General features: G+C 41.8%; 1 protein-coding gene across 1 annotated transcript; it reads right to left on the bottom strand.

Moving 5' to 3' along the window:
* Positions 1–716: 716 nt before the first annotated feature.
* LOC138363727 (uncharacterized) lies at positions 717–10810 on the bottom strand. The gene is made up of 3 exons (XM_069323117.1): positions 10693–10810; positions 5734–5852; positions 717–1574 (listed from the first exon to the last, which is right to left on the bottom strand). The coding sequence occupies exons 1-3, from the start codon at positions 10808–10810 to the stop codon at positions 717–719; spliced, it is 1095 nt and encodes a 364-aa protein (XP_069179218.1).
* Positions 10811–11028: the final 218 nt, after the last annotated feature.

Here is an 11028-nt window from a genome sequence, read left to right as displayed (position 1 = left end):
TTGCTACAGCTGCTACTTTGACTTCATCTGTGACTTACGACTGTAAAAAGTCACAATAACATGTTAAATTCTTTTTATTCACTCTTCTCCAGGGAAGGTAAACCACAGTTAGTTTACGATTGTTTACTTGATGAAAACTATAGTTTACTTCCAACAATACTTTACTTTATATACATTACTTACATTACTTGATTCATATTGTACATTAATTGCTTCAAGGTATACGTATTTGGGTAAGGTATAGATTATTTTCCTCAAGCTATACATTATTTGGTTTAAGTTAGTCATTACTTCCTTTTAGTTATACATTATTTGAAAAAAATATACGTTATTTACTTCAAGTTATACATTAATTGCTTAATGTTATACATTACTTGCTTAATGTTATAAATTATTTATATAAGAAGCATTATTTGCATCAATGCGCAGTGTTCCCAGGAGAAGGTGGTGTCACAAGTGTAAGTAGAGGATACAAGTAGAGATGGAAGACTCAGGTGTAGATTATGGTCACAGGGAATGGTAATGGCCACGAGTATTACCTAGTCGTCTAGGTTTACCTGGAGTTTACCTGGAGCTAGCTGTGAGAGTTCTTCTCACGTCCGACCACAGGTCGTAGGAGGAACCTTGTTTTCTAGGTAGGTGGAAACAACCACCTAGTGTTACCAAGTGGGTGGAAGAAGACGTCTATGTTTACAGGTAAGTGCCTCCAGATGGGCTCAGATCGCTGGGCGAGGGCAGTCGTCGGGCTTGACACAGTAAGGGTATGAAGGGTCGGTGTTGAAGAGCAAGGATCCTGTGCAGGTCTCAACGGTGGCTGGCTGGCCGACGGTGCGACAGTTGAAGTACTGCTGGTAACAAGTCGTGCACATGGGGAAGCGTCCCACAGCCGTGCACGTCATGGACTCCTGACAGACTGGAGGTAGGGTCGTACTTCCCCCGGGGACTGTGGTGTCGTTACACATTATGTTACATGGGCCGCCGACTACACAGTGACCCAAGTTTGCATCATAGTTAGACCCTGAAGGGCAATTTACAACGTACTGTTCGTTGACTAGTCCAACTTTTGTACACAAGTAGTACTTGGTGCAGTCGTATGGGTCGGGAACCTGTGACCCTGGCTCATAGCAATAGGCAATACACGGGTCACCACAACACACTGCCTCGTCTGTGCTACAGGTACTACCCACGCCGTCAAAGTAAGGTTGGTCCACTGGGCATTCGATGGGCCCCAAGAGGCTTCCCCCCATGCAAATGTAGTAGCGGCTGCAACTCGTCTGGTCAAAGATCTTGTCCAGGTCAGCGGCGCATGTTGTAAGGCATTTTGGTAGTTCGCAGGTAGGGTCACAAGGTAGCTCACCAGTACAATCAGGGGTAGATGCCGTTCCGTCAAAGTAGGTACCAGCTGGGCAAGACGCAGGAGAGTCCGACGGGGTGCCATCCGCCGCACAGACATAAAATCGAGTGCAATTGACAGGATCAGCAACCATAACCAAATCTGGTGGGACAGCGATGCTACAGTCTGGCTCGCAGACTCCAGCAGCGAGGCCGCAGAGCAGCGCCGTCACCCACGCCACCTGCAGCAGACACCCGCCATGTTAATGTTCCTGTTGAAACACTAGTAATACAAGATAAAAGAAAATCAAACGTTGCTGAATTGTGAATAAAATAATAATTCACCAAAATAATTTGTCAATTACACAGGCAAATATACTTGTCAATGCTGCTAGAGTAAGCAGAGTTGCTCTTGTCATGTTGTTACTGTTGTAAGTATCGTTTTAGTTGTTGCTGTTGTTACAGTTTTGATTATTGTCAGTGTAGTTATAGTTGTCGCTGTTGTTATAGTTGTCTCTGTTGTTATAGTGTTTATTGTTGTCAGTGAAGTTATAGTTGTCGGTGTCGTTTTTCTTGTCAGTGTTATAGTTGTCGGTTTCGTTATTGTTATAAGTGTTGCTATAGGTGTCAATATTGTTATTGTCAGCGTTATTATAGTCGTCAGTGCTGTTATAATTGTCAGTGTTGTTATTGTTGTCAGTGTTTTTATAGTTGTCAGTGTTATAGTTTTCCATGTTACAGTTATCCATGTTATAGCTGTCAGTGTTGTTATAAGTTATTAGTGTTATAGTTATAAGTGCTGTTATTGTTAGTGTTATTATTGTTGCCAGTGTTGTTATTGTTGTCAGTGCTGCTATGTGTCAGTGTTGTTATGTGTCAGTGTTGTTATTGTTATCATTGTTATTATAGTTGGCAGTGTTGTTGTTTTTTTTGGGGGGAGGGATATTCCTGCGCGGGCCCTAAGCCTCTGGCTGGCCCACTAAGCGTTACTTGTTTCTGTTTTACTTGGGCGGAGTATGAGTATTTATGACCTCATAAGGTCGCTTTAGAAGATTTTGTTCAATGCGTTTAACAACTTCTGCTCTGTTGAATCTAAGTTGAAATCTTAATGGGTTTGTAACTGTGCACTGTGTTAGGTAATGTTCCAGCGGTCTGTCGGGCATTTAAACACAGTCCTGACATTTCCTCTCATCTTCCGGAACCTGTAAGCCTATTTCCCATGCAAATGTGAAATTGGATAACAGACCAAGCCTGATGTGATGTAAGTATACTTCTGCTGTTCTACTACTCCCTTTCATCAAACTAAGTGGCTCGTAGTTGGTTGAATTCTTGTACCAACCCGTAGATCCTGATGTTGTAACTGGTATGTTGTGGTTACTGTACATATTTTGCATTGCTCTGTTTCTTATAATCCTTCTTAATCTGTGATAGACTCTGTGGTATGTAAATGTTTATATTTCTTCTCTTAGTTGCAAGTTTTCCAGCTTCGTCTGCAATATCATTTTCTATTATTTCCACAAGTGTTATTATAGTTGTCAGTGTTGTTGTAACTGTCAGTGTTGTAGTTGTCAGTGTTTTATAGTTCTCACTGCCGTAATAGTTGTCAGTGTTTTCATAGTTGTCATTGTTGTAATGTCAGTGTTGTTATAGTTGACTGTTGTTAAAGTTGTCAGTGTTATTGTTGTCAGTGTTGCTATAGTTGTCAGTGTTGTTATAGTTGTCAGTGTTAAAGATGTCAATGCTGTTATTGTTGTCAGTGTTGCTATAGTTGTCAGTGTTGTTATAGTTGTCAGTGTTAAAGATGTCAATGCTGTTATTGTTGTCAGTGTTGCTATAGTTGTCAGTGTTGTTATAGTTGTCAGTGTTAAAGATGTCAATGCTGTTATTGTTGTCAGTGTTGTCATAATTGTAAGTGTTTATTACTGCTTTTAGTGTTATTGTTGTAGTGTAAGTGTTGTTGTTGCTGTTATTGCTCTCAGTGTAGTTAGTGTTGTTAATTAAGTTATTGTTCTCAGTGTTATAGTTACCTATGTTGTTATTGCTGTAAGTGTAGTTATTTTTGGCAATGTTGTTATTGTTAATATTGTTGGCCGTTTAGTTATTGTTGTCAGTGTAGTTATGATTGTCAGTGTTATTAATGTTGAAGTGTAGTTATAGTTGTTATTATTATTACTTTAATATTGTTATTGATGTTATTATTGTCAGTGTATTTATTGGTGTTATTGTAGTTATTGTCAGTGTTATTATTGTTGTCAGCGCTGTTATTGTTTTCAGTGTAGTTATTCGTGTTAGTGGAGCGTTTGTTGTCAGTGTTGCTATTGTTTTTAGTGACAACACCTTGTCAGTGTCATTGCTGTCAGTGTAGTTGCTGTTGTGAGCGTTATTATTGTGAGTGTAATTATTGTTGTCAGTGTTGGCAGTGTAAATATTTTTGTCAGTGTTTTTGTTATCAGTTCAGTTATTGTTGTCAATGTAGTTATTTGAGTTATTGTCAATGTAGGTATTGTTGTCAGTGGTGTTATTGTTGTCAGTGTTGTTATTGTTGTCAGTGTTATAGTTATCACTGTTGTTATTGTCCGTGTTGTTTTTATCAGTGTTGTTATTGTTTAAAATATTGTTATTATTGTTGTTTGTGGTGGAGTGTAAACAGGCATGTCAAACATGCGGCCCGCGATCTTTGCAAGCAGCAGTTTAACTCCCAGGTACCTATTTACTGCTAGGTGAACAGATACATCAGGGTGAAAGAAACTCTGCCCATTTGTTTCCGCCTCCACCGGGAATCGAACCCGGAACCTCAGGACTACGAATCCGAAGCGCTGTTCACTCAGCTGTCAGGCCCCTCAGCTGGCCTAAATTTCATTTCAGTTTTTCAACCTGTGATTTTCTTTGTAATTTTTTTTCAGATTCCACATCATCTCTAAAATAGCTAGTGCTCCTCCAGCTAAGAGAAAACGTAAACTGAACGAAGAATGGAGAGTGTTTCCAGAAAAATAGGAATTACAGTATTTTTGCACAACGGTGAGTGGAAAGATCATTGTTTAATTTGCAACAACAACGACAATATTCCCACGCCAAAAGAGTACAACATGAAAAGACATTATGGAACGAATAAGCGATCTTACGATAAATATGAAGGCCCAATGTGTGTCTCAAGACTCAAGGAACTGGAGGCTAACTTGAGACAGCAGCAGACCTGTTTTGCGAAAATTGAGAAAGGGAATGTTGCTTCCGTTAGTGCAAGCTGTGAACTCTGCCGAATGATCGCCATGAGTGAGAAATCTTACAGTGAAGGAGATTTTGTGAAGCAATGCGTTGTAAAAACGACTCAAATTGTGTGTCCAGAGAAAGCACACTTGTTCAAAGATATTTAATTAATCAGGAACACTGTTGCTGAACGGATTGATTAAATGTCAGGTGATTTGAAACAGTAGTTGAAGGCCGCATCTCCAAGATTTGAAAAATTTTCAATTGCTATTGATGAGAGCATTCACTTCACTGGAATAGCACAGCTTGTGGTCGTCATAAAGGCCTGTGACAGTAAATTTAATAACTATCAAGAACTGCTTGAACTGATCGCCAATGCATGACATTACAAAACGCCAGGACATCTTTAAGAAAGTCGAGCAAGGTCTGCATGACTATGGTTTGGCTATGAGTAAACTTGCATTCTTATGTACCGACGGTGCTGCGGATATGGTTGACAGACATAATGGTGTTGCTGTCAAGGTACGAACAAAAATAGAAAACCCGCATTCAAATTCATCATTTGCACATTTTCACTGCATTATTCATCAGCAAAATTTGTGTTCTAAGATTGTAAAATTGGATCATGTGCTTTGTTTGGTAACAAAGACAGTGAACTATATCAGAGGCCGAACTCTCAACCACCGCCAATTCAGCCAGTTGTTGGTAGATATGGATAACCAGTTTAACGATGATTCATTCTACACAGAAGTCCGCTGGTTATTATGTCACAAAGTGCTGAAAAGATTTTATTTGTAGACAAGAAATAATTATATTTTTGGAGATGAAAGGTCAAAACACAGAGGAAATAAAAGATGAAAGTTGGCTCCAGGATCCGGCTTTTGCTATGGGCATTATTGCACAATTAACTGATCTTAATTTGAAATTACAAGGTAAAAACAAACTTATCACTCAGTTGTATGATGACATCAAAAGCTTCATTATAAAACTAAGCTTATGGAAGTCAAGGTTTTCAAATGATAATTTAGTTCATTTTCCTAAGGGCTAAGAGCGGAAAATCACGGCCAATACTGAGTCTCTACTTAGATTTGCTCAGTATGACAGTCACCTGGAATTGTTGTCAAAGGAATTTCAAAAAAGATTTCGCGATTTCTCATCTTTTGAACACCACTTCGCATTATTCTCAGCACCATTCACCTTTGATGTTGCCATGGCAGAAGAAAGCCTGCAAATAGATCTATTAGAAATGCATTCGGATTCTTCACTTAGAGCAAAGTATCTTGAAGTTGGGATACCTGGTTTCTTTTCATACTTTCCTGAAAAGTTTAAAAACTTCAGAAACTTTGACACAAGGATTATGACAATGTTATGGTCTACCTTTGTGTGTGAACAGTTATTTTCCTTCATGAAATCAACAAAAACTTCTCAGAGAACAAAGATGACTGATCAACACTTGTCATTTCTAATCAAAGTGGGAACATCACAGATATTTTAGCCAGACATAACAAATATTGTCAATAAAAAGAGATGTCAAGCCTCAGGACACAACACTAAAAATGATTGAATAGTCGCAAATAAATGTTCATTTTGAACTGTTGTAATTTTTGTACGATGTATTTGTTGCTACTGCATAGAAGTCTGTGTTGCCATTTAAAATTTAGTTTCTTTTTTATTTTGTTAAACCTACTTTTTAACTTTGCATTCATGAACGTGACTAGCCGCTAGTATGCACATTGTATGTTTCTAAGTTTAAGTAATACAAATATTCTGCAAGAACTTTCATTAAATGGTTTCAATTAGTTGTGGTGTGTGGCCCCTCGTGACAACACAAATGTGGCCCATATGGCCCTCGGGAGACCTTCAGTTTGACATGACTGGTCTAGAATATGTAAAGCGAGTTAAAAGTAACGTGGCGCATAGCAGTCACTAGTGCCGCATGACTCTTTCTCTCTACCGGGACTTACTCCCCCTCTCTCTCTCTTGGTGACACTGTCCATCCAGGTGGAGCACCTTAGTTGCCCACGGGGTTTGAGTTCCCTGAACCCGGTCTTTTCCCCGTGGCAAGTAAGGTAATTCGACAACTCCCGTGTCTTCATCAAAAGTGCCCGTAGACACGAAGAACTAGGCTTCACTAGGTCGGCTTGCCTGCCACAAAATTATCACGGTTTCAAGGTCGCCAATCTGACCTGTACTCACCTTAAGCCAGATAAATTTGTCTTGTCACAGTGGTAATACTCGTTCCAGTTCACTACTCATTCAATATTTTGAATAAGGCGAAAACTTGAGATCAGAATTGAAGAATATAAGAAAGAATGTAGAATTATGGCTGGTAACAGTGTTGTAACTAACCATAGTTGGGAAACGGATCACAATAATGATTTTAAGAAATGTAAAATAATTTTTAAAAATAATAATATTAGAACTAGAAGGGTAGTGGACGGGGCTCTAATAAATACACTGAATACTTTCGCTGGTAACAAAAGCTTTACTTCAGAAGATAGCTTTACTAGGAAAATGATTCTGAGTTAATTAAAATTAGATCCTAATAAATGGATGGATGAAAGCAGTCCCACTTGCCTTGTTCCTTCGAGTATGGTGAGGGTTACAAGGAATAGCATCCAGATGAACACCTCTATTAATAACAACTCTAGTTCCCAGAATAGCAGGAATACAAAAAGGACACGTGACATATTTCCGTGGAAGGCATTACTGCAGGTACATCGCCAGTCGGGAATATTGATGACATGGTCAGGCGGTCAAGAAATATATGAGGATTGGACCCAGGATAGCAGCTTCAAGAGCACCACAAATACTACACCTACTCTGTACAAGACCTCCTCATGGAGGCCACCTCACCAAACTCCAGATATAGCACGGCTCAGTCAAAGTCTCAGGCAAAGAAAAAACGGAAGACCTAGAGGTCTACATTAACCCCACCAGCTCCATAACTGGAACAGCCAGTCCTCCGAGGCTGAAATCCACTGTGAAGACCCCCATCCATCCCCCAGATCTCCAGTATTAGCTATTGAGACAGATATTGGTTCCAAAGAGCCTCCACTTACGGGCTCACTGTAGCCCGTGCTACTTGGAACTTTTTGTTCTGAGTAGCTGAATCTAAAACATAGCAGCCTCATTAGTACTTACGTTGAGATGTAAGTCTGGTCCTAATCACACACTCGGACCTTAACAAAGCACTCAGGAGAGTGCGAAAGACTTGGTGTAAATTCCTTACATAAAATTTCACAAACACACAAGTGGGTTTTTATCCTATGTTATTATGTCTGCGAGAAGACATTATCATTACTAATAGCTTTAAACATACTCCAATTCAGTCCTGGAAAATGGCAAATATAATTTAACACTGATAAATGAGAATTCCGTAACCTAGGGAACACCAGCGATGTTAGTTGCTGTGGGGGTTTTCTTTTTTGCTTTCACGACTGCAATGCGTACGTCGCCAATGTACATGTGGCAGACGCTTCACGAAACTGTCGGAATTAGCAGAATAGAAAATACGAGAGCAACCGTACTGGGCCTGGGAGCAAGGTCGAGTTAGAGTCCTTGAGGGTCTCTTCTCAGACTATTCTCACCTGGTCCTGCTCCACGTTGATCGTTGGAATCTCCTCAATGATTTAACGCTTTAAGGGACTCCTAGGGTCCTCATCGCATCTATAGTTTAGTGAATAATAGACAACTCGGTGTTGAAGACACTTAGAGCTGAAGGCTTCAGTAATATTGGCGGTACTCAGAAGTGGTTCAACGGAAACACCGCATAAAGCTTAACAGTAGTTTATTTACTAACTTAACCACTAATACAAAGGGTGCTTGATTTACTTTAGTTTGGCGTCAGCAAAGCTATGGTTGTATTAGCGAGACTCTTGACGTCTGGCTAACGACTCGTATCCACTCGTGGAGAACCACCTAACTTAACACAGTTGACAGCCAATCATTAACACGGCAACCTAACTGCCGGTATGCAAAGGGATCACAAGAGTTCCAACCGGATACTAGGTAATGATGATATGCAATAACCACAACTACACTGTCAATGGGACAGGCAATAACATGCACAATAATAGTGTCACACAATAACTAAATGTGTGGTGTATGTGAAGCTCACATTCACAGACGAGTGTAATGCCGTGATACCACACAGATAAACATGCATACACCGTCGATTCACCTATGACCTGTGACAGGTATGAGAAGGTGAGAACTGTGGTTGATCCCTCAGATCAACACAGACACAATAAAACAATGACAAGATCTTGTACTTACATATAAGGTACCTCTCTTTACTCACTCACTCACTCAGGCACATTTATGCAAGAACTCGTAGGTGGCCTGACAGCTGGGCGCTCGTTCTGACGTGAGACCAATGACGACAGGCTTCCCACAATCTGTACTTGACACGGGGTACTGCAGTAGGGCGTGCTGTATGCTTAACAGACACACGCACACACACTGGGACTGGCGGTGAGTAAGGTGGTGACGTCACGTGGTACAGTGAGGGCGGTGGCTGCTGGCGGATGCGGTTTATATGGTACCATGCACTACACTGTACACTGTGGTACTGTGGTAAAGTCACACACAGATTACTTAGGCGGCGGCACTGCCTTAGTTCACTCTAAGTCACTCACAATGATCTTTGTCACCAGGGGTTACCTGATACCAGTCTGTTTCGCTCTGGTGATTTTGTCACTATAGGCTTCTGAACAATATATTCACACTCGTGATTCTGGGCGAGTGTGTGGTATATCGCAGAGACGCTGAGTTAACTTGACGGCGAGGAATAGACAGTGTTCTTCTATCTATTGGCCATTAGACAGAACAGGACACGTCCTCTATGCAAGAATTCCCTCACAAGAATGATTTTGCCTGAAGCTCAGGGCGTCTCGTGGGCACCCAACACAAAAGAGTTACAATTTGACCAATAGCATTGCAGCAAATGAGCAGGAACCAATCATATTGACCGTTCGATGATCAGTAGCAGGAGTGACGTCATGAACACGTCACGACCACGTCATAGCTGTTATTCTCCATGCGCCGGTTGAGGTTGACCTCAGGGTCACACTGTCGCCTTGCAGGAGTCTCCCCTACACTCTCACACTGGCCCCAGCCAATGTACTCACTGACCCTGTGGCAAGTATACTTAACTCCCTGTATCTACTTCCTACCTGCACATACGGCGGCCTCCGTATTATGAAAGTGTTCCTGGTTAAGTGGGCATTCTGGAGATACCCAACATGCCAGATCACTATCCAGGCTTAAGAGAGATAGGCTTTTGTGCACGAAGATCAGTGCACTGTGCACTGCAATGAGCCATTCTAGTCAGCTGTGGGAGAATCTTGGGAGACATACTCCCACAGTTGCCACAGTTATAATTCTTTCATAGGTGGATAAAATTGCGAGACAGGAGTCATGGTAAACATCGACCTGAGGCCGAGGCTGCAATACACCAGTGCACGAAATAGAGCAAGCAGTGTGCTGTAAAAACAATAGTAAATTAGTTCGTGAATCTGATGATGCACAGTTCAGAGGCTGTGCGAATTGTTAGGTTTTGAGTTGACCTCAACGTTCATCAATCTCAAGAGTATTATTAAGACCACCACAATAGCTTACTGAACAACAATCAAGTCTGGTGTTGGGCTTAAGGCCTATCAACCTCTGGAGGGTTATTAGGACCACCACAACGGCTTACTGACCGACCAGCAACTATGGTGTTGATCTTAATGCCTATCAACCTCTGGAGTGTAATTCAGACCAACACATTAGCTTACTGACCAACCAGCATGTTTAGTGTTTGTCTTAAGGCCTATCAATCTCAGGAGGGCAATTAAGGCCTCCACAATAGCTTGCTGACCAACCAGCAAATTGATTACCCTTGAACATTGTTCAGGAATAGGAATCGATGGCCATAGAGCTGGTAAGCAGGGGACTGAAGGCTGGGGCGAGGATGCAGAAAACTTGAGCAGAGAACAGGATACGAGTTGGAGGGGGGATGATGCTGTAGATCGGTGGATGGATGGGTTTTCATGGTCTCTCGCAATTTGTCTTGCAGGAGACTCGGCCCTTCTGGCAGGGTGTCTTATTGTTGGGTGCGTCGTGTTTCATCTGCCACATTCAACTTGGGTCAGCATTTCTTCTTCGTCACGCCGTCAGCCGGGTCGTCGTCGTGGTCGTCTTCAAATTCCAGCTGGCCTTCGGGGTAGGTCTGGTGGTACTTGGGGTCGAAGTATTTCTTGCATAGTGAGAGGTCGATGCAGTGCTGCATGGTGCCGGTGTCGACGTATATAGAAGGTCGCTGGGTTCAGCAACGGTCGGTAGCCCAATAGCAATGAGGAGCCTGTTGATGATGTGAACGTAGCGGTTGATGTCGTTGCCCGCCATTTTGTCCCCGAGGTTAATTAGGGTGGGTAGCCGGGTGTTGTAGGTGGAGGCTGCAGGCTTGGCCGGTGGTGGTGTGGGGAGCGATAATGAGGCCAGTGTGTC

This window comes from Procambarus clarkii, chromosome 11 (assembly GCF_040958095.1).
Source record: "Procambarus clarkii isolate CNS0578487 chromosome 11, FALCON_Pclarkii_2.0, whole genome shotgun sequence".
Taxonomy (NCBI): Eukaryota; Metazoa; Arthropoda; class Malacostraca; order Decapoda; family Cambaridae; genus Procambarus; species Procambarus clarkii.
Note: the sequence above shows the minus strand (reverse complement) of the source record. Positions and strands in the feature narration are given on the sequence as shown.

Coding starts and splice junctions, on each gene's coding strand:
- LOC138363727 (XM_069323117.1), bottom strand. CDS start 10,810: ATGCAGCACTGCATCGACCTCTCACTATGCAAGAAATACTTCGACCCC. Junction 5,853..10,692: donor CGACGACGACCCGGCTGACG/GCGTGACGAAGA, acceptor TAAACTTTTCAG/GAAAGTATGAAAAGAAACCA. Junction 1,575..5,733: donor CTGCCATGGCAACATCAAAG/GTGAATGGTGCT, acceptor TGTCTGCTGCAG/GTGGCGTGGGTGACGGCGCT.